The sequence below is a fragment of the Bufo gargarizans genome, chromosome 5 (genome assembly GCF_014858855.1).
Source record: "Bufo gargarizans isolate SCDJY-AF-19 chromosome 5, ASM1485885v1, whole genome shotgun sequence".
Taxonomy (NCBI): domain Eukaryota; kingdom Metazoa; phylum Chordata; class Amphibia; order Anura; family Bufonidae; genus Bufo; species Bufo gargarizans.
The window spans coordinates 125,463,062-125,487,155 of record NC_058084.1 but is presented as its reverse complement, the minus strand read 5'-3'; the positions used below and the strand labels follow the sequence as shown (position 1 = coordinate 125,487,155).

Below are 24,094 nucleotides of genomic sequence, written 5' to 3'. Positions count from 1 at the left end.
TACAAATAATCGTTTGTGTTACATTTTTTAATAATGGGCAACTGAAATGTGCAAAATTAGTAGACTTGTATCTAATGTGTATGGGAAGCTTTACAGCCAAACACAGGATTGTAAGGTGGAGAAGGGGGAGGAATGAAAGATATTATGAGACACATTTTGATTAGATTATTTATATTAACCTCTTTTTATATATTTCACTTTTTTTTTTTTCAATTTTTTTTTTATTCTTTTCATAATACAAAATTTAATTAAATTACGCAGTACAGAGTCAGAGTTTATCAATAAATACTTTCCAAAACATTTGTTATAATAAATTATACAACAAAGTAAGAACAAGCAAAAAAATAAATATATATATTGCATTTTACTCAGAACTCTCACTGTTCATCCATTATTTTACTCCCCTCCCCATTAATAGTCACAATTTTAATTGTAATTTGTCATGAAATCAGTTGAAAGGAGATAAAAGCAGAAATTGTTACGATATATTTCTTATGTGCATTTTCTATGTTTATGCTCCTTTAAACCTGTGTTCACATCACAATTCTGCCCCATGTTAAATACTTATGCATAATATATACATTAAAAAGATGCCTCAGATGGATTCCATCACCATAGGGTCCTATTGGGAAAAAAAGTAGCCGTTTAATGTATAAGATTTTTAAGTGGACTCCATGGGATGGAAAAGCGCATTGTACTACACTTTCATATCCTTTGCTTCCCAACATATATATTAAACGTAAGGTAATAATATTATGTGAACACAGGTTCAGACTAACACAAACCAGTATAAAAACGATATTGCTCTATATGTTAATGTTATATATGTTAGTGTACAGTCTTTTCTGAGTAAAACGTATTCAAGGGGTGTTTTGTATTTTAGTCGGTCAGTGCCTATAGTCTTGTGGTTAGTGGAAAAGACTTGAACGGAGCTGAAGGAGGACTGTCTGGACAATGTGGTTCCAACATCAAAATTTTAGATGTCAATGACAACTTTCCTACACTTGAGTATGACGTGGTAAGTACAGCACTATGAAAAATAGTAAATACTATGTTAAAAACTGTAACACCACATAGACAACAAGATGTGTGGAACTTTCGAAGAAACAATCAAAATGGAATAAATATGGAGATCCTCTACATTGTTCAATAAATAGTGGATGTCAATCTAACCAGTACATTACTGGGGGGAAAAAAACTGTGGTGGTGCTTGGAGGAAAGGGTGGGGCTTCCTCATCTCAACTCATTTATTATAATTTTCTACAGAAACTTAATGCATTATAGCTGAAGTCTACACCAGACTTTAGCTAGCATAGATTTCAATCTGTGGCACATGGACAGGGACATAAATACCATACAGGCAGGTTCATGGACAGAGTGGGCCCATCCTAGGTTGGCATCATCCCTTTGCTACTAAATGGCAAGACCCTGTACAGAACCTCCCCCCTAAGAGGAGGGGGAGGTTGTAAATTGACATTGAGGGGCAAAATCCAGTATTATAACGGGGGTCAATTTTATTCTTTGCTATGAGGCCCTTTCTTTTAGGTATGTCAGCTAAAAAGTCAGGAAATATCTGAAAAGCACAAAAATCTTGTAATGTTGTTATAATAAGGTATGCACTAATACTGCAAGAAAAAATGAAAACAAAGTATGTAAATCATATGCACATATTTAAGAATTGACAAAAATGTGTCAATAACCAATATACAGTATAAATATAGTGCATAATTATAATTAGATATATATTACATTCAGTAAATTCTCCTTTGTTTTTTTTTTTTTTTCACTTTTCAGTATTCAGTTACATTCAAGGAAAATATGGTTGGTTACACGGACTTAAGGATGAAAGTTTTTGATTTGGATGAAATGTACTCCGATAACTGGATTGCAGTATTCGAGATAGTATCAGGCAATGAAGGAGAATGGTTCGCTATTGAAACAGATGCTGAGACAAATGTGGGCACTTTGAAAGTTGTCAAGGTAAATGTTTTGCAAATATAATAATTATTAGGTTGGTTATGGCCACCTTAGGTGACCTTCCAATAGCCATTAAAACCTGAAGAAGAATTGTTCCATATTCTTCTATGCAATTACTTTTCCATGTTTAAAGGGGTTGTCGAGGCTTTTAATATTGATGACCTCCTCAGGATAGGTCATCAATATCAGATCGGCAGGGGTCTGACACGGAGACGGAGCATGCAGTGCGGACGCGCCGTCTCCTGTCTTTGTCTTTCTTCTTGTTCACTGCAGCGGGAAGAGAGACGGGAAATGGCATGTGCACGCGGTCTCCTCAAACAGCTGACCAGCGGGGGTGCCGGGTGTCGGACCACCATTGATCTGATATTGATAACCAATATATGTTCTTGTCAGAAGCATAACATGAAAAACATGGACCATGTAAATGCTACACCCACTATGCTGGTCTATGTAAGGGCAGCATAATATGAGGGCAGGTCCGCTATTTTATTTGCCAAAATAGCACCAAAAAATGATGTGCTATTAGGCAAATAGAAACATAAGAATACAGGGAACACATAGTTATGAGTCTGGTGTATCCATTTGGGGACAGCCTTCCCCCTGCCCCTCTCAGTGGTGTTGACAACTGTCTGCTGTGTCTCTATCTTAACAGCACCCATCGATCACTGTGCGGAAATCAGGGGGAGGCAGACTCATGCATACACCGGATATAATTATGTGTCCATTGTATTCTATGATAATGTTTACTATCAAAATGCACAGTATTTTTGCACAATTTTTGTTAATAGGAGAGTGGACCTATCCATGTACCCCGCTGCTGTTATATCATGCCGTGTTACTCTTCCATCCCATTTTAGGTACGCCATTTTAGCTACCAATTTGTGAAGCAAAAACTGATAAGCAAATATAACACTGGGAATGTATTTATAATTTTCACAGCATATCCAATAAACATATTACAGATATTGTCACCACTGGACCATAGCTGCATACTAGAATTACATCTGCCAAACATTGTGCAAACATACACCAGAATTGCACAATGTAAATGAGCACTTGAAAAGCATTTTCTCATAAAACATGTGTGTAAAGTGCATTCTACAATTTATTTAAAAAATGTAAGTACGGAGTTGGACATGACCATAAGATTCCTCGCCACCACCAGTTCTGAATAGTTGGCTATAGGTGACCACCATTTTCAGCAGCAGTTAAATAAATGGCAATCATATTAACATATGGCTGATACGGAATCTAGAAAATAAATGACTAACAATTAAATGATGACTATAGATATGTCTTACACATAAGTCACTTACTAGTCTTTCTGAGTATATGTTTCTTGCTTGTTTTATGTCTATACAGGCATTGGATTATGAAGCAATGATGACAGCCAATCTAGCTATTATTGTATCCAACCGGGCAGCTTACCATTATTCTGTCATCTCTGAATATCGAGCAAAATCGACTAGCATAAATGTTCAAGTCGAAAATGTGCGAGAAGGGCCTGCCTTTATTCCCTCCACCCAGAACGTGCAGATTCCATCAGGATTATCAGCAGAGGCTTTACTACAATATGTATTAACAAAATTTGTAGCTATGGATATGGACACTGGAGGACCGGCCACAAATGTTGTGTAAGAAACCATTTTCATCATAAAATTCTTACTATCAAGTATTAAGGGGATTGTCTTATTTCAGAAATTGATATGCTACCAATTCACTTCTATGGGAGGTCTGAAAATAGCTGAGCAATGACTCGGCTGTTTCCGGCAGTCCCATAGAGGTAGAATGCATGCGTGGTGCGCTCTTCAATCACCACTATGGGACTTCTGAAAATAGCAGAGCTATGGCTTGGCTATTTCTGGAACTGCCATAGTCCCATAGAAGTGAATGGAGGGTGGCCAAGCTTACGTGGTATGCTCTATTACGACTTTGGGTTCTGGAGATAGGAGTGGATCCCAAAGGTGGGACTCGCCCGTATCTATGACACAAATATCTGAGATGATACAACCCCTTTAAGATATATATAAAAACAGTGAGACTTCAGAACTTCTTCTGAGGTGGCTTCACTGGTAAGTAAGAGATCTTCAGATGTTTGGTTTAGCAAAAACAAATCAGATACCATATTTTTTATTTATAAAAGGAAAAGTCAGGATCCTCATCTATTAGTAAGAATGAAGAGCCACCACAAAGAGTCTCGTTTGTTCTGGAGCATCCAGCAGTTCCATGCATTATACAGAAAGTGCATTTATTTGAACAGGGGCCGCTTCTTTCTTTGTCTCCATGAAGGCACTGCATCCGAATTAAACACTTGATGCTGGGTTCCCCAGGGATTACAAGTTTACAACTGACAGTTGAGAGTCCCTGAAATTAGATTATCAAAGAATGTCCAGTGGAATAACCCTCTAGTCCTGTGATGGCTAACCTCCGGCACTCCAGCTGTGGTAAAACTACGACTCCCAAGAGTCACACTTGCATAGCTGTTCTCAGAATTCCTTAGAAATGAATGGAGCATGTTGGGAGTCGTAGTTTCACTACCACTGGAGTGCCGGAGGTTAGCCATCACTGCTCTAGTCTATAGTCAGCAATGCTTAAAGGGCTTCTGTCAGCCCACTAAACCGTTTTTTTTCGGTTAATATTAATCCCTACACTGCAAGCTCCCTGTACATATGCTAAATATTCATTTTCGTTCATTAGATTTTGTTAAAAATCAAGTTTTATAATATGTAAATTACCTTGCTACCAGCAAGTAGGGCGCCTACTTGCTGGTAGCAGCCGCATCCTCCTCTCATCATGACGCCCCCTCCGCCGTTTGATTGACAGGGCCAGGGAACGGGATCGTTCTCTGCTGGCCCTGTTTGAATTCAAAATATCGCGCCTGCGCCATACCTGTCTTTAATCAGCGCAGGCGCACTGAGAGGCAGCCGCTCTCTCGGCCGCTCCATCCTCAATGCGCCTGCGCCGGGTGTAGATGTGACGTCATCGGCGCAGGCGCATTGAGGATGGAGCGGCCGACAGAGCGGCCGCCTCTCAGTGCGCCTGCGCCGATGACGTCACATCTACACCCGGCGCAGGCGCATTGAGGATGGAGCGGCCGGGAGAGCGGCGGCCTCTCAGTGCGCCTGCACCGATTAAAGAAAGGTACGGCGCAGGCGCGATATTTTGAATTCAAACAGGGCCAGCAGAGAACGAACCCGTTCCCTGGCCCTGTCAATCAAACGGCGGAGGGGGCGTCATGATGAGTGGAGGATGCGGCTGCTACCAGCAAGTAGCCGCCCTACTTGCTGGTAGCAAGGTAATTTACATATTATAAAACTTGATTTTTAACAAAATCTACTGAACGAAAATGAATATTTAGCATATGTACAGGGAGCTTGCAGTGTAGGGATTAATATTAACCAAAAAAAAAACGGTTTAGTGGGCTGACAGAAGCCCTTTAATGTCTGGTTAATAAAGTAATGATGAGCTCATTAAGGTTCAAAACTAGTCATAGGAAGCATTGGTAGATAGGTCAGGTCCATAAAACCCAGTCTGCAGGTCTGACATCCCCAAAGGTGCACATACTGTATGTGCTAAACAAGAGTACTGGCAGGATCACCATCAAAATGTCTCCAGTTCTGTTACATAAAGTTCTACACACATACCTATAAATTATGTTTTTCAATGGCTTAAATATAAAAACCTATAGTTAAATGCCATATAAGGACATCCTAAGGCAGTGATAGCTAACCTCCGGCACTCCAGCTGTGGCGAAACTACGACTCCCAGCATGCACCATTCATTTCTGTGTAGTTCTGAGAACAGCCAAGCAACTGTGCATCTTGGGAGTTGTAGTTTTACCACAGCTGGAGTGCCGGAGGTTAGCCTTCACAGTCCTAAGGTAATGTAGCTAGGTTGGCATTTTACTCTGTACTATTATTCCCCCTGTCAATCTCCATAGGTATTCATTGGATCAACAGTCCAGCAGGTGGTTTGTAATTGATTCTACGACTGGCGAGATTAGAATGACTTATGAATTAATTCAAGAGTTAATGAATAACAATAGGAACAACATTACTGGTGGCAATAACAATGCTACCTACACTGCAACAGTCTTGGCTACAGATAACAGTAAGTTCCCTATGATAATTTTGTATTATTTGTCACATCACAGGTCTTCACTTACTTTACTTATTTCTTTATTTTTGCATAGCTGATCCATCCCTAACAAATACAGGTACAGTTGGAGTAGGAATGAGTGCAAACCCAAGTCAACCTACACCTACAGATTGCCCTACGATTACACAAGAACGCCGTGTGGTATGTCCCGATAGCAAGAGCGTTATTATTAACGCAAATCAAAACCCACTACAGGCCCCTTTAAAGATAACTGTTGAAGACAATCCTTTCTGGGCTGCCAAACCCTATAATGGTAAATAACAGACCAATATTGATTATTGCACAAAATGAAAAATGACTGCATGTTGCCTTGTCTGTAATGTTCCTGAAAAATTTTTTATACTGATTTTAAATATCCTTGGTATATTCAATTGCTAATATTTATAGTTTGTAAGTAGGTAGGTGCTGTCAGTGATGCTTGAAATTTTGTGAACCCTTCAAAATTTTCTACATTTCTGCATAAATTTGACCTAAAACTACATCAGATTTGTAGTCCTAAAAATAGATGAAGATAACCAAATTAAACAAATGAATCAAAAATATTACACTTAGTCATTTATTTACTGAGGAAGTAATATATAATATATTGCATGGTTAACTTAGGATTAGCTCACTGTCTGTAAAGGACTGTAAAAATAAAACAAAAAATATATTTATTTATAGTAATCTTAAAATAAAGGCATCGCCCTCTAATGCTTCATTAGAGACAGGCAGATGGGACCTGTGTCTTATAACAGTCCAGTGTGTTCGATGTGATCCACACTGACTTATATAGTGATAGGACGCAGTGGTCTAAAGAAAAATGCGCTCTATGGATATTGGAACACTCCAGCTAATCCAGATAGGATTATTCAAAAGTTCAGAATAGATCAGGCCCAGTCCTCAAATACCGAGTGTAGAATAGCCTAGCAGCTTGCTGATAATAAGTAATTAATCAGCAACTAGGTGGTAACAGTATCCCAAAGCACTATGTAACAGTGTGTGTTTAAAGTGTTATGGACTGCATATCAAATATGCGCTGTCAGCCCTGAACACTTGAAGATACATTGGATACTATGTCAGTTTCCCTAAGCACTCCGTGGAGGTGTATGGTGATACTGTCTCAAGGTCTGGGCGCCATGCATTCGCTCAAAGCCCTCTATACAGAAGAGATACTGACAAGAAACAACCACTCAAGGTATCCAACCCTGCTCTATGCGTTTTGTGTGTCTTGGGTGCGGACACCTTATCAGGAGGAGACAATACAGATCCCTTTTGTTACTCACTAAGGCTACTTTCACACTAGCGTTCGGGTTTCCGTTCGTGAGCTCCGTTTGAAGGAGCTCACGAGCGGACCCGAACGCAGCCGTCCAGCCCTGATGCAGTCTGAATGGAGGCGGATCCGCTCAGACTGCATCAGTCTGGCGGCGTTCAGCCTCCGCTCCGCTCGCCTCCGCACGGACAGGCGGACAGCTGAACGCTGCTTGCAGCGTTCGGGTGTCCGCCTGGCCGTTCGGAGGCGTGCGGATCCGTGCGGATCCGTCCAGACTTTCAATGTAAGTCAATGGGGACGGATCCGTTTGAAGATGCCACAATGTGGCTCAATCTTCAAGCGGATCCGTCCCCCATTGACTTTACATTGAAAGTCTGGACGGATCCGTCCCAGGCTATTTTCACACTTAGCTTTTTTTTGCTAATATAATGCAGACGGATCCGTTCTGAACGGAGCCTCCGTCTGCATTATTATGAGCGGATCCGTTCAGAACGGATCCGCCCGAACGCTAGTGTGAAAGTAGCCTTAGAGGACAGGCGGTACCATCTGCATGTGTGGCGTGCAGCATAGTCTCTGGCACTGGTATGGCGTTTGGGATTAGCAGATAATTTGAAGGTGAAATGAGCTTGACAGTTGGGTATAAGTGGACGACTTGTCTTATTTAAAGGTAACCTATCACCTCCAAAAACCATCCGAAGCCGCCAGCAGTACCTGAGAGGTAGCCAGCAGCGTGTTTCCGACGATCGTTTTCTTCCTGAAGGCAGATGAAGCAAAAGCTCAGAAAACGTTCTTTTATCACCTGCCGGCGTGCTTGTCTAGACATGCTTGAAGTCAAGGGGGCAGCGGCCTTTGATGATGTCATCACAGGTCCTGTACATCTAGCAAGGAAACTGCATGGAGAATAGTGTAGTTCCCAGGTTTGAAAGGTTGAAAGGTGCATCTGCCAGGATCTGTGACAACATCATCTTCAGCATCACAGGTCCTGCACGATCTAGCAAAGGAACTGCACCAAGAATGGTGTAGTTCCCAGGTTTGAAAGGTTGAAAGGTGCACCTGCCAGGACCTGTGATGACATCATCACAGGTCCTTCAACTACTAACAGCAAGGATTAGAAGTGCACAATGTGCTCTGCATTGATCCATTGAGACTGAAATGGAGTGGTAAGAGGAGGTCCTTCCACGTTTCTCTTATTTGTCCCCCCCACCCATGCCCTGTTTTTACACACTGCTCACTGATATATAATACTGCAGACAGTTACAATGACCGCTACCTAATGTACCTCACACACAGTGACCATAATATATAACTGACCACATATTTCTATACACACTGCATCTATTATACCTTGTATGTCTCCTATCAGTACACTGCTCTCTCTCTATCTCTTTCTATATTTATATATATATATATATATATATATATATATATATACAGTACAGACCAAAAGTTTGGACACCTTCTCATTCAAAGAGTTTTCTTTATTTTTCATGACTATGAAAATTGTAGATTCACACTAAAGGCATCAAAACTATGAATTAACACATGTGGAATTATATACATAACAAAAAAGTGTAAAACAACTGAAAATATGTCATATTCTAGGTTCTTCGAAGTAGCCACCTTTTGCTTTGATTACTGCTTTGCACACTCTTGGCATTCTCTTGATGAGCTCCATGGAACCTTTTTCACTGGTTGAAAAAGGTTTCATGGAGTGAACCGAAACGTCACGCCTTATCGGTGAATAAAGCACATGTCACTTTATGGAAGTGCCGCGGTACTCGTATTTTTATTATATATATATATATATATATATATACGGTATATATACACACTGCATATATTAAACAGTATGATAGATGCAATATGTATAGCTATATAATGTATAAACAGTGTACTGATATATAAGGTACAAGGTATAAATTACACCTCATACACTCTTGTATATACTATATATCTATACCCACTGCATTTATTATATGTATATGTGTTTATTATGTATGCAGTATTAATATACAGCAGTGTATGATATGTGAGGTACGAGGTATAATAGATGCAGTGGGTACAGATATATAGTATACCCAGCAGTGTACTGATATGGGAGGTGCAAGGTATGATAGTTGCAGTGGGTACAGATATATAGTATACCAAGCAGTGTGAGGTATGAGGTATAATAGATGCAGTAGGTACAGATATATAGTATATACAGCAGTGTACTGATATGTGAGGTACGAGCTGTAATTTATGCTTCGTACCTCACATATGCTGTATATACTATATACCTGTACACACTGCATCTGTTATACCTCATACCTAAATATGTTTTACTCATATGTTTGATATGTTTATCTACTTTTAGGACTTGTGTAAAAATCTGATGTAGTTTTAGGTCAAACTTATGCAAAAAGTTTGAAGGATTTGCAAACTTTTAGACTAATGTTTCTATGTATTCTCATTGTTATATATATAATCAATATTTATAATTATTTGTAAATATATGTATGCAGGTTTGTATACTGACTGAAAAATGATTGAACCTTTTTATATTTTAGACACGGCAATAATTTTGGAAGGAATAAATTCTCCTCGTATTGGTAATTATACTGTGAAACTTTCCGTTACCGACAAAAATAATCTTGCTTGCGGAACACAAATTCCGATTCCTTTAGAAGTCTGTGAGTGCACTGCTGATAGATTTTGTGATGCTACAAAACGGTCTGGAAAAAATGTATCTCTTAGCCCAGCAGCAATTGGACTCATAATTCTCGGATTTTTAGCTCTTTTGTGTAAGTAGAATTTATCTCATCTCTGGTTATAGAATAAGACATTTCATTAGTCATGGGTTCCAAAATCTAGTAAAGTCAGAAGAGAACATTTGTTTTCTATGTTTAGAACTTATAATACAGAGAAATGATATATACTGCATTTCTCTGTATTATACAATGTAGAATTGAGGGGTTATTCCCACATGGACATTTATAGCATATCCACACGATATGCCATAAATGCCCAATAGGTCCAGGTTCCACTTCTGTCTCCTCCATTCACTTCTAAGACTACTTTCACATTAGTGTTAGCAAGGTCCGGCAGGGTAACAACCTACCGGATCCGTACTCTAGCCCATGTATGCCGCTGGAAGACCTGTTTCGGCCCCATTCACTGTAATGGGGATGGGCCATAGGTCCAGTGGCAACACAGCAAAAATGCAGAGAGTCGGCCGGACAAAAACTGCAGCATGCAGTGGATAAGTGGATACAGTGAGGCCTTGGGCCACCACGGTAGGTCATTTCCGCAACACATGCAGGTGGCCTTATAGTTAGTCCATCAGGACGGTGATGTTCATGTCCATCAATTGATGGAGACGTCGCTTACGTTATTTTAGCTGTTCTCCTTCTGTAATGGATGTTTATGTTTATGTAATTATTGCTATTTATTTTGTGTCTTAATTTATTTTTTTGCCATTAGTAAAAAGATATAAAATTACACTTCTACTATATATGAATACATAATACATGGGAAAATATTATTGAGGTTTTTAGCCAGAAAATATCTGACATTCACAAGTTTAGAGTTGTTGCCTTCAATATAGATGGTTCTGAGTTTGAAACCCAGCAGACACTAAATATAAATTAAAACTAAATGTTTTCCTTTTGGGGACAAAGTATTTATTAGAAAAAAAAAAAAAGACGCAAAACTCAAAATATGAGCAAACCACACCCCTTTTTATCTGTGTACACTTGGCCGGTATTTTTTGTAGCAGCGGCCATTCTTAGTCGAGTGTGCGCTCTTTGACTCGGCTTTACTTTATCAGCCGTGTGCTGAACCGGTCTGAGCGGTCCCTGTAGGAGAACACAGGGGAACATCGTGATACACCCTGCAGGGCAAGCGCAGGGTTTGCACCACCGAGTTTTCGTTCTGTGATATAGGGCTACGCTCCTGCTCTGAACACAGCCCAGTATCATAGAATAGAGACTCAGGGACCCGAAACGTGTGCTTGGCCAGCTAAGTCTCAGCGCTATGAAGACCTATCCCCTAGTTTATTATACTTTATTACTATTCATGCACAGCTTTCTCTTCCGCAATAGCTGTTCATGCCTATTTTACCATCACTCGGCTCTAGCTGTTCATCACTGATGTGCTCCTGGGTGCTGGCTACTAATCGCCAGGGATGTTAGATCAGTTTGGGAGCAGCAATAACTGATTAATAGGTATTTTATGGCAGAATAATAAAAAATAATGGGCATTGAAAGATACACTCAGAGAAGGGAAAGGGAGAAGAGCTGTGCTAGTGCATGTGAAAACAGTCAGGGGCGAGTCCATGTGACCAGTGATGAGGGAACGAGCACAGAGCCTAAACTGAGAAGAGACAAATGCTTGAAAGACAGGTATGAGCATTACTGAGTCTATAAGAAGTGATGCTGAATCCAAAAAACAAACAAGTGCAATTTTATTTTCTGCTGCATATTCGTAAGATATGAGTTTATTGATTTTGCATGCACAAAGGTTTCCATAGCCTTTAATGTGGTCCTGGAAAAAATATAGACATGGCCCCTTGTTGTATGCGGAGCCAAACTGGTAGAAGGCGTGGTCAAGCCAAGTAGGTTGGGTCAACAAACTTTTAGGCATTGCGTTAATGCTGACTGGTGGGCCCAATGCAAACAATGAGCTTTTTTGCTAGGCAGGTCTAATGTACTGGTATACAGGGCCTATTCAATAGAACTGTAGGTGATGCAAACAAGCCAGTAGGTCAGCACACTAGTGGATGGGGCACACACATCAGTTACGTGGGCATCCTATCATAAAAGCAGAATACAATGTAAATTTGTACGTTGTAAATTTAGCATCTTTGCCATGAAAACTTTTCAGTTATTTTACTATTTTTGCACAAAATAACAAACAAAAAATGTTTAAATGTTTAAAAAAAGAAAATGTTTTTGCACCGTCGCATGCCAAGACCATGTGCAGAGCCATGTGCACAGGGCCCTACGGCAGCACACAGAGTCCCTATAGTTCTATATAACCCTGCTGTATGAAAATAATGGCTTTTTCAAGGGGTGTCAGGAACCAAGAAGACACTTCTTTTGGTTGATTAATTACAAGAGACATGCCATGACACCAAAAGGCTAGTTCACGCCTCCTGTACCAGTTCTGATTTGAAAAAATCAGAGCTTCTCTGTAAATGTCCCTATAAATGGTGTAACTGCATATACAATATGGCATACAGACTGGTCACCAGGTTTACCAATGCAATTGCACTCAATTATGCAGTGGATTCCTGGCAGACATTTACCATACAGACCTTGTTCCAGTTCATGTATGAAATGTAGAATTCAATGATGGAGAAATTTAACAACCCTTCTAATCATGACTCACACAATCTCTATGTATGCAATAAACCAATCCTGTCCAGCCAAAGGCTAATCAACAGATCATGGGAAGTTCACAAAATGAAACCTTTATATAGTAAATCATGTCATGTCTGAACCTTTTGCCCTTAACTATGACTTTAAAGGGGTTGTCTCACTTTATTATGGAGAGAAAGTCAATGCAAGGCACTTAAAGAGGACCTTTCACTACTCTACAAACGAAAAACTAACTATACCTGTGGGCAGAGTGGCGCCCAGGGGTCCCCCTGCACTTACTAGTAAGTCTGGGCGCCGCTCCGTTCGCCCGGTATAGGCTCCGGTGCCTGCGCTCCCTCTGACTGTTTTCTTGTAGGAGGCGTGTCCCTTGCTGCACTGCTGGCCAATCGCAGCGCACAGCTCATAGCCTGGCTATGAGCTGTGCGCTGCGATTGGCCAGCAGTGCAGCAAGGGACACGCCTCCTACAAGAAAACAGTCAGAGGGAGCGCAGGCACCGGAGCCTATACCGGGCGAACGGAGCGGCGCCCAGACTTACTAGTAAGTGCAGGGGGACCCCTGGGCGCCACTCTGCCCACAGGTATAGTTAGTTTTTCGTTTGTAGAGTAGTGAAAGGTCCTCTTTAAGTAATATATTGTGATTGTCGATATCGCCTCCTTTGCTCGTGGCTTTGTTTTTCCATCCCATTATACACGGCTCCATGGCTATGACCAGCCTGCAATCAATCAGCATTGGCCGTGTTTGGACAATATAGGAAAAAGCATTAGTGTCTCTGGTGGCTGGGACCATAGGAGCACACATAGGCTAGTGCTCTTTCCAATAATGTGCAAGCACGACCACCACCGATGGATTGCAGGGTGGTCGTAAGCATGGAAACGAGTAGTGTATAATGTGATGGGAAAAAAAATGAAGCCAGGAAAGGAAGCAATATGGATAATCACAATACATTTAGGAAGTGGCTCGTATTAACTTTCTCTAGATGCTATTTGGTGAAGTGATACAACCCCAGATATTCTCTGTTAAAAGTCACCAAGAAAATCTGCATCTATTTTCTAACTTCTGTTTAACATCATCCATTGTAAAATATATTGCTAACATCCATGTTCCTTTATTGTGCCTTTACAGTGGCTCTGCTCCTACTGCCGCTATGTGTATGTGGATCTGGCGCAGGGGCTAAGTTTGTTCCGGTTGCAGCTGGGTATGATGGAGCTTTTCATCAATGGGGAACAGAAGGTGCCAAGCCTGAAGATGTGGTCAGTTTTTGTTGTTTTTATTAGTATTGTTACTATAAGGGCTCATGCACACAACTGTTGCCTGTTTTGCAGTCCGTATATTTTGCAGAACAGAATGTCCTGCCCATTGTGTGACAGGAAATATTCAAACTGAGAAGAACAGAAATAATTCACAAGCATTAAAGGGCATCTGTCAGCAGATATGTACCTATGAAACTGGATGAGGTGTTGCATGTGCACTTGGCAGCTGGAGACCTCTGTGTTGGTCCCATGTTCATATGTGCCTGCATTGCTGAGAAAAATGAAGTTTTAATATACGCAATTGAGCCTCTAGGAGAAACGGGGGCGTTGCCGTTACACCTACAGACTCTGCTCTCTCTGCAACTGCTGCACCCTCTGCACTTTGATTGACAGGTCCAGGCAGGCTTGATGATGTTTTACACTGCCTGGGCCTGTCAAGCAAAGTTTTCTTGGCTGTCTTGTTTTAAATATGTTCACATTATACGTTTGTAATACGTTGATGTAACTTGAGGAAGGGATCCAGAAACATGTAGGGGGTCATTTATTAAGACCAGAGTCTAAAAAATTGGGCATGTCTTAACAAATGACCCCCTAAGTGTTTATCCCTGACGACATGATAAGGTTCCATGTATTATTATTGTATAAGGATTGTTGGCCACCGGGACAAGGACTGCAGTCTACTAAAGGGATACTTTTATACCCATATACTTGTTTTGCCTGTCTACAATTAGTATGAATATGACCTAACAATAAACCATTGTTTCCTCAACAGGATATGACAAGCCCATTTATAACTTCAGGTGGCCCTGATTATTCTGGTGAGTTTTTTAATTGTTAATTTTAAGGCCATAATTTGGCCAAACTATACCAAAAATTCACGTGACAAGAAAACACAATACACTTTCTTAAAATGTGAAACGATGACCTTAAAGGTTGTTTTTGTATGTCTGATTTTCCACTTTATTGTTAGGTCAAAACTACAGTATATTAGGAATTAAGTCAGCGATTCTATCAGTTCCATTATGACCAACAATGTACACATGCACATGGTATGTGGAGGTCAGGTGGAGGCTCATTGGTCTGAAAAATCTTTTATTCAGACATTTTTTAAAGCCACAAGCATTCAAAGTGTGTCTCTCTTTTTTTTTTGTCCAGGATGCTATGTACCCTGTCTACATGTGTGCAAAACGTAATGGGCTATATACCGTAGATATGGTGTGAAATGAAAGGGTGATGTATGTATTCTTATTCATGTACATTCTTATTTTGTAGAGGTCCATGCAAGCAACTTTGGACAGGGAGTTGGTGCTGGTGTCGGAAGCGTATCGGGAACAGCAGTGAGAAGTGGCCGAGGAGCTACTTCTGCTACCGGGATTGAGACAACCACAGCTCTAGGAGATGGGTTTGATGTAGTTGGCATGGGAGGATTTTCAGGCGGAAGCAATGTAGCCAATTCTTATATGGGACCCTTGCCACCACCATATGAAAAAAGTGGCACAATGAACATGGCTTATGTGGAAAACTACTTCGCTGAGGTAATTATACTAAAGATGTATCTAGTTGTGTTAACTTTAGTATTGTATTAAAGGGGTATTATGATTAGAACTTTTCTGCTATTCACAAAATTGGTGGGGGGATCTGACTGATGGGACCCCCACCAATCCTAACAACCAGCAGTCAGATCCCACTGTTCTCAGTTATCACCTACCCTGTGGATATGGGATAACTTATATTTACTGGAATACCCTTTAAGTCCAATGCTTACATGTTACAAAATAATATTTTCCAACATAATTACATTATGGCAAAAAAAACTCCTTGAAGGGGTTGTCCGGGTTAGGAGATGAAACCGGACATAAGCTCCCTATCGTTCATTTACCATGTCTGAGTGGAGCATTGGAGCATTTCTAACTCTGATGCTCCCCCTTACCCTGCGCTGCATTGTGCAGGTCAAGGGATTTTTCATGAATACCAGTGACGTACCGGGCTTCATATGGGTATGCTAGACAGACTAGTGTTTAAAAATGATATTTTCCAATTTTATTTGCTCTTGGCATCAACAATTAATTTGAGAAAACTTGTATCTCAAGCTTGTTGTTGTTGGCCTCTTATTTCAAGGTTGAAATATAAAGCAATTTAAAAAAAAAGTGATAATTATTCATAGTATTAAATATTATTATAGAATATTTATTCAGTCAATAGATAATGATAAAATATAAAGAATAAATAGAGGTGTCTACTAGTTCTAAATTCCCTAGCTTGCTGAATTTGGAAACAAATTGAGGAAATGAACATGTTGCATACACTTCTAATTGTATATAAAATGGAATTATATATTTTCATGAAATCATATGATTGCTATCATTTTAGAAAGCAGAATCCTATGCCAATGAAGATGAGAGTCGCCCGGCAAATGATTGTCTTCTAATTTATGATAATGAAGGAATTGGAAGCCCAGCTGGATCTGTGGGGTGTTGTAGTTTTATTGCTGATGACTTGGATGACACCTTCTTGGACACATTGGGACCAAAATTTAAAACACTGGCAGAAATTTGCATTGGTTCAGAGATTGATCCAGTGCCAAGTAGGGATGAGCCGAGATTATTTCCAAATGTTCCAATAATAGAAACTGAAAGAAATGTTATATTAGATGATTCTCCATATAATGTTCCAGTAAACCGATCTCTGCCCGTTAGCTCTACATACATAACTGAGAGCACAACATCATCTGCCAATCTTCAACCAGCTAGACCTATGGTAGAAACATTCATGCCAGGTAATGTAGTTGTAACTGAGACTTACACAACATCTGGGGGCACATTGAGACCAGTTACCCGTAACGTGGATTCCGGCCTCCCTACTAATATTTTGGTAACAGAAAGGTTGGTTGGATCTACTGCAGCACCTGCACATGGAGTTTTTCCTGATTTGCAAAATAACTCCAATGTCATTGTGACAGAGAGAGTAGTCCGTCCAGCATCTGGTGTTCACGAATATATAGAGTTACCAAATTTTGCTAATCTAGCAGATGCATCAAATATGGTAGTAACAGAAAGAGTTGTTGCACCAAATAGTGCAAGGATGTCTAATTCATTTAACATCCCAGATCTAGGTAATGCACAGAACGTTCTAGTAACTGAAAGGGTGATACAACCCATCTCCAATGTTCAGGGAAATTTAAGCATTCGCCCAGAAATGGGAAGTTCTCAAAATATATACGTAACAGAAAAAACTGTCCGATCTGGTCCAGCCATGAAAACCCAAATGTTGAGTGCAGAACCTCTGATGACTCAAACAGTGGGTTCCACTTCCCCTAGTTTAACCCGCAGCAAAGTAACAAAGTACAGCACAGTTCAATATACTAAGCAATAAGTTTGTCAGCCGAACTAGACATTGATTTAACTAGACTATAAATCTAATTGAGATTCCTTCAAACTCATAAATATTAAAGGGGTTGTGCAGCCAGTACATATTGATGGCCTGTCCTCAGATAGGTTATCAACATCTGATTGGTGGGGGTCCGACTCCCAGCACCCATGCCAATCAGCTGTTTCAAGAGGAGGTTGCACTCCTGCATGCGGTACTTCCTCTTCAAGATTACACTGCGGGCCGTCTTGGTGGTGCAGTGCAATTACAAGTGCTTCAGTTGAATGGGACAAGCACTTGTAATTACACTGCGCCGCCGCTGCAAGACGACATGCAGTGTAGCCTTGCAGAGGAAGCACTGCTTGCAGGAGTGCCACCTCCTCTTTAAACAGTTGATCGGCAGATGTGCCAGGAATCCCCCCTCCGATCACCCCGATATTGATGACCTATGCTGAAGATAGACCACCAGTATGTATTGGCTGCACAACTCCTGTAACTCCTTGAGACCCAGAGGGAGTCATATATCGATCCAGGGCAGGCAATCATACATCTGCTTCCAATAGTATTTGACCACTGAAATATAATTGTACTGAAAAATATATTTTTATTGGTCAAAAAGTCTTACAAATGAAAAAAATGTATGGCTAGGGTAAAAACACAAGCAAACCAATTCATGATTTGTCAATGGATTTAAAATTCTCTAACAAATTTGTCTTTGTGCAATTTTAGTCCCAGTTTGTGTAATATATGTAAATTAAAATTGTATTACTGTGCTGTAAATATTCTTACATTCAGAGCAGAGCCCGCTACACATTACAATTACACGGCCTTGGTTACTTCACTGCATGCCCACAACTGTAACTTCTAAAATGTATGCAGTAAAACCAAAAAATAATGTTTATAGCAAATATTTTTTATATAGTTCTGTTCCTTTCTATTCCATTACCCTACTATTCCGGTATTTTTTTTTAGAAAATGTGTATTAATATTATTTGAGCCCCCGTGATAAATATGCATGTGGAAAAGGGAGAAAAGGAGTGGTGAGACACTTTTAGTCCCACTTTTTCTCTGACTGTGACAGCAGAGTACAGTCTGACTGGCCCCATACACATTATAGCCATGAAATGCTGCACTTATTACATCTAGTTTAATATGTTAAGACATAGCTCATTTATTTTACAGTAAACTAAATGTGCCCTATTTTTCAAGGTTTTTAGGTGTATAATACTTAGAATAAGGCTGGCCAGCTAATAATGCACCTAATGCAGTATTTGGACACTTTCACTTTAGAATGATTACTATGTTTTGTTTTAATGTATATACAGTATATTTAGCCGTTTCTGGTTTTGTATTTAATTGCTTTTTTGCTTTTAAAGTCTTTTTTTCTTGCTTGTCCTGTCTTCTCAGTTACCTATAATGGGATGGTTTAAGCAATCAGTTGTGCGTCAGTGCTCTATCTGATCAATTGTTAAATAAAATTAATTATATTTAATGTATGAATCCAGCAACATACAGAATCTGACCATTCCATTTTGTGGGCTGCTCTCTGACTTCTTTCATATTTGTGGTACAGCCTTCCATCAGGCTGTTCCGGCATGGAATGCTGAGAATTGGCCGGACAAAAACCATTGAGTGCAGTGGGTTTTTTTTCCGGCTGAATCCCGGCATATTTTCCAAGTAGCAGGAGGATCTTCACCAGACCCTATCACTGTTAAAGGGGCCGGCAGGCATTCCAGTAATATCCGGCAATGCATGACTTGGAGAAATTCGGAATGCTCTGCTGCAAATATGAAACTGCGTTATCCAATCATACTTACAAGTGTTCTCCTTCTTCTAGAACATAGCATCTGGACACTTGCTCCATGATTTGCATATCAACTCATCTGTAAAAGAAATTCCCTCAGCTGGAAATTCATGAAATATGCAGAGGGATAATTTTGTTATACAGATGACCAGTAGGATCATGAGAACATTGTCAAGTAGCCATGTTTAAGAGGAAGATGGGAAGCAACCTGGATCTTGAGAGCAATTCATTAAAGGGAACCTGCCACGTTGAAAATGCAGTCCAATCCGTAAACAGCATGAGAGCAGGAGTTGTTAAGCAGATTAATATTCTCCCTGTTTTTGTGGGAAAATATTCAGCAAATTTAAATCTCTACTCATTCTAGGCTTAAGAGTCTAGATGGCGGGCCGAATCAGTGAGTGCTATCTCTGTATGCACTCACTTATACAAATAAGGCTGTCAGTGACTGAGTAGGACCACCTACTGGACTCCTCTCAGCATGAGCAAGCATTTAAATTAATACATTGCTAGTTCTGCTGAATAATTACCCTCAAAACTATATATCTACTCGGCAAATCCTGCTCTATAACAGGCTGCCTGCGGACTTGACCATATTTTCAACATGATGGGTTCCCTTGGCGATTTTGGAGGCAGGGAGATTATGAGATATGCTTGTCCATGAAGCGAAAAAGTGAATTTTCAGGGTTTTTGTTTGTTTTTGCATGTGGTTACCGGTGCTTAGCAGATGGGCAGACTTCCTAACGACCAGAATCCATTCCATTACGTTTGGTTTTTAAGGATAATACAACCGGATCCATTTAGAACGGATGCAGACGGTTGTATTATTCTAGTAAGAAGCAGGGCGGCACTATGCCATTTGAATATGTGACTGAATAAATCTACATTGTGATCTACATCAGCGAAGTGCCGGTCCTTTCCTTTGAAACGGTTGTATTATTGTGACGGAAGCGTGTTTGCTGATCCATGATGGATCCAGTAAAAACGCTGATGTGAAATGAAACCATAGGCGGTGTGTCCATATTGGGTTAATAAACAAAATGAAAATGTGTTGGTAAATGCTAAAAGTGTAATGTGTAAAAGTCTAGGAAAAGGCTAAATGGAAAATTACATTGTGAAAATGGTAAATAACACTGTACTGGTGAGAAATATAAATTATGCTATCCACCCCAGGAGAAAAATGTCAAACATATGTTTCTTTTTTTGTAGGAAAAGATTCCATAAAACTAGTAATTTATGCACTTATATCTCTTCTCTTTCTGACTTCATTGTAAACGAGGAGGTGTTATCAGTGACTGATAGCATTCTCTGTGTAAGTGTGTATACAGAGATAGCTGTCAGTCACTGATAGCTGTACACGGGGAGGTGTTATCAGTGATTGATAGCATTCTCTGTGTAAGTGTGTATACAGAGATAGCTGTCAGTCACTGATAGCTGTACACAGGGCGGTGTTATCAGTGATTGATAGCATTCTCTGTGTAAGTGTGTATACAGATATAGCTGTCAGTCACTGATAGCTGTACACTGTGGAGGAGTTATCAGTGATTGATAGCATTCTCTGTGTAAGTGTGTATACAGATATAGCTGTCAGTCACTGATAGCTGTACACTGGGGAGGAGTTATCAGTGATTGATAGCATTCTCTGTGTAAGTGTGTATACATAGCTGTCAGTCACTGACAACACTTCCCCTGTGAACAATAAAGTCACAAATAGGAAAGATTTAAATGCATAAATTACAAGTTTTACGGAATCTTTTCCCTCAAAACTATATATCAATCTGCTCAGCTCCTCCTGCTCTATAACATTGCACTGCATTTCACGGTGACAGGTCCTCTTTAAACATTACTGACTTTACACTTCTGTAGGGGAAATAAAAGAGTACTAAATGCATTACAATTATTGGACGATGTTCTAAATTCTGGTTTACTAATATATGACCATTTTGGGTGCAAATGCTCTATAATGTATGCTTTAGTATATAACTAACTAGGTGCTAAAACACTTTGCATTGTGTGATAATATGAAGTATTTTCACAGAGTATAAAGATCAGCTAAAGTATATTAGATAATAGCATTGTTACAATTTTCCCCAACCAACGCTAGGAGTTTAAGGCCTTTTGAAGCATTTTTCTTATGGATGTTATTTGTCTTCAGCTTACAAATTGTTAGAATGCAAAGGGGTTATAAATGTCTTAAAGAGGACCTTTCATCAGTTTTGACATAGGCTAATTATGGTATTACCTTGTAGGGTGGCCCCCACTGATGCCATGGGTGTTTTTTTTTACAAAAGTCCCCGTCCCCCCCGTTCGTCTGCTGTAGCCCCCCTTCCCCGATGAATTGGCGCTCTGTATTATAATGAGCAGTAAACTCGCAACGGGGAGGAGACACAGTCTTCTGCTGTGGGCGTCTCCTTCTCCCTGACTGTGAGTGTGATCCAATCAGAGTGGACCGCTCACAGCCAGGGAGAAGGAGATGCCCACAGCAGAAGACTGTGTCTGCTCCCCGTTGCGAGTTTACTGCTCATTATAATACAGAGTGCCAAATCATCGGGGGGCCACAGCGGACGAACGGGGGGAGGCTTTTGAAAAAAACAAAACACCCGTGGCATCAGTGGGGGCCGCCCTACAAGGTAATACCATAATTAGCCTATGTCAAAACTGAGGAAATGTCCTCTTTAAAGGGAACCTGTCACGGGAATTTTGTGTATAGAGCTGAGTACATGGGTTGCTAGATGGTCGCTAGCACATCCACAATACCCAGTCCCCATAGCTCTGTGTGCTTTTATTGTGTAAAAAAAACCTGATTTGATACATATGCAAATTAACCTGAGATTAGTCCTGTCCCTGACTCATCTCACATACAGGACTCATCTCAGGTTAATTTGCATATGTATCATATAGTTTTTTTTTACACAATAAAAGCACACAGAGCTATGGGGACTGGGTATTGCGGATGTGCTAGCGGCCATCTAGCAACCCATGTCCTCAGCTCTATACACAAAATCCCGGTGACAGGTTCCCTTTAAAATCGTTGCTTTCCTTTTAAATTGGGCACCATTCCTGGGTTGCTGGTCACTGGTGTCCCCAGCAATTTATTTGTCTTCCCGTATAACGTGACTGGCAGAGAACTCCAAAGACCATTGGTGTGGGAATAGTGCTAAATTTAAGGTACATTAGGATTTATTTTTTATTTTTTTATATGGAGAAACTAAGAACTGGTTTTAGGAGTTGGTAAAACCCTTTACACATTTAGGATAGTAACAGTTATTTTGCTTTAACAAAATGTTGAAACAATCAATGTATCTGTTACAATAGATTGTAAAGTTCAAAAAGGATCTGCATTTGTATGAACTGAAACGTTATGCAATATTTTTGTATTTTCCAGAATATATTAATAAAGCACTTTTAAATAATGCTACACGTTCAGCTTCTCATTTGATTTTAAAATACAAGAAAGGCAGACATTCTAGTTAAGTGCTCCGCACAGTACTGTATGCAGAGCCTTATCCAGCTTTTACTCATGATGGTGTCAGAATTTGTTGTGCAGCCACATCCTATAAATGTCTGTGCCTTCTATTGAGCTGTGCTGCGCCATCTGTGGGACCTTGGGTACGGAATTTGAATGCCAGATGCACATAATGGAAGATATTCATTTGTAACCTACTGTCTATTAAAAAGGGTTATGCAGATTTTTAAAATGTACATTCTTTCCTTAAAGAGATTGCCCAGGATTTTGATATCGATGGGCTATCCTCAGGATAGACCATCAATATTAGATCAGTGAGGGTTCAACACCCCGCACCCCTTCCGACCAGCTGGTACTTTGTAAGTTCCAGTGCCAGAAATTGTCACTGGAACTATACAGTTCTGTCCATTGTGTAGTGGATGGAGCTGGGTATTGCAGTGCTGCTCCCATCCACTTCAATGAGAGCAATGCAGCAGTTACCAGTTCTGTATGCTACAAAATGGACAGAGCTGTGTAGTTTCGGGACCAACTTCCGGAGGTAACAGCTCTTACGGCAATGCCGGATCTAGCTCCAGCAGTCTGCTCCCAGCCGAAACAGCCTGTCAGCAGCTAGTGTCAAACTGGCCTTAGACAGCATTAGTAAATTTGAGCCAGTGACTTTGTTAGCACTGATTGGACTATTTAGGATCCATTCACACATCCGTATGTGTTTTGCGGATCAACGGATCCGCAACACACGCACACAGGCAATAGCGAACAAGAATAGGACATGTTCAATATTTTTCGGGAACGTTATTGCGGACCCGGAAGTGCAGATCCACATTTCCAGATCCGGACAGCACATCATGTGGCCCCATAAAAATGAATGAGTCCGCAATTTGCGGAACAGAATTGCGGACGTGTGAATGGAGCCTTAGACTGTATATGGATACAACCCCATGCGGTAACAGTCAATTTATTTCTAAGTTTCTATTAGCAATAACAGAGGAATGGCACAACACAGTTCTAAATGGAATATTAAAGGAAACTGTAAGTCAATGTGGTCTATTGGTATCCATCTGGATCCATTGGAAAACTGATCTGGCATAGCTATCTTGGCTCGGTTGTAACCAAAGGCCATGAAGCTAATGTGAACAGAGATTAACATATAAAAATCAAATTTATTTTTTATTTTTTATTATTTAGGAAAGAACTTTGCAAAACATAGTCTGCTAACTTAGATTAGTATTACTAGTAGTAGCAGTAGTTGTAATAGAACTTCATTGGACCATTTTCAGTACTTCCAATTGTAACTATTACAGTTCCCCTACGTGACATAAGATCACAGATACAAAGCTTACATGTCATTGTGGTAAATGGTAAGTTCACGCCGCTCAACAGGGAGAGATGGTACTGAGACAGACACATCACAGGTATGATAAGGGTTCTTTGTCATAAACTCTAACTATACAATGTAACTATAG

The 24,094-nt window shown here is 40.2% G+C and overlaps 1 protein-coding gene across 1 annotated transcript in view; it reads left to right on the top strand.

Annotated features, from left to right (window-relative positions):
• LOC122938075 (desmoglein-1-like) overlaps positions 1-20,330 on the top strand; it is a 51,063-nt gene extending 30,733 nt beyond the window's left edge. Inside the window, exons 7-16 of the mRNA XM_044293358.1 lie at positions 884-1,018; positions 1,795-1,980; positions 3,340-3,611; positions 5,918-6,087; positions 6,170-6,388; positions 9,937-10,170; positions 13,871-13,998; positions 14,771-14,816; positions 15,271-15,533; positions 16,369-20,330. Of these exons, the coding sequence (XP_044149293.1) occupies positions 884-1,018; positions 1,795-1,980; positions 3,340-3,611; positions 5,918-6,087; positions 6,170-6,388; positions 9,937-10,170; positions 13,871-13,998; positions 14,771-14,816; positions 15,271-15,533; positions 16,369-17,370 (2,655 nt within the window). The 3' untranslated portion in view covers positions 17,371-20,330. The remainder of the gene's footprint in view (positions 1-883; positions 1,019-1,794; positions 1,981-3,339; positions 3,612-5,917; positions 6,088-6,169; positions 6,389-9,936; positions 10,171-13,870; positions 13,999-14,770; positions 14,817-15,270; positions 15,534-16,368) is intronic.
• Positions 20,331-24,094: the final 3,764 nt, after the last annotated feature.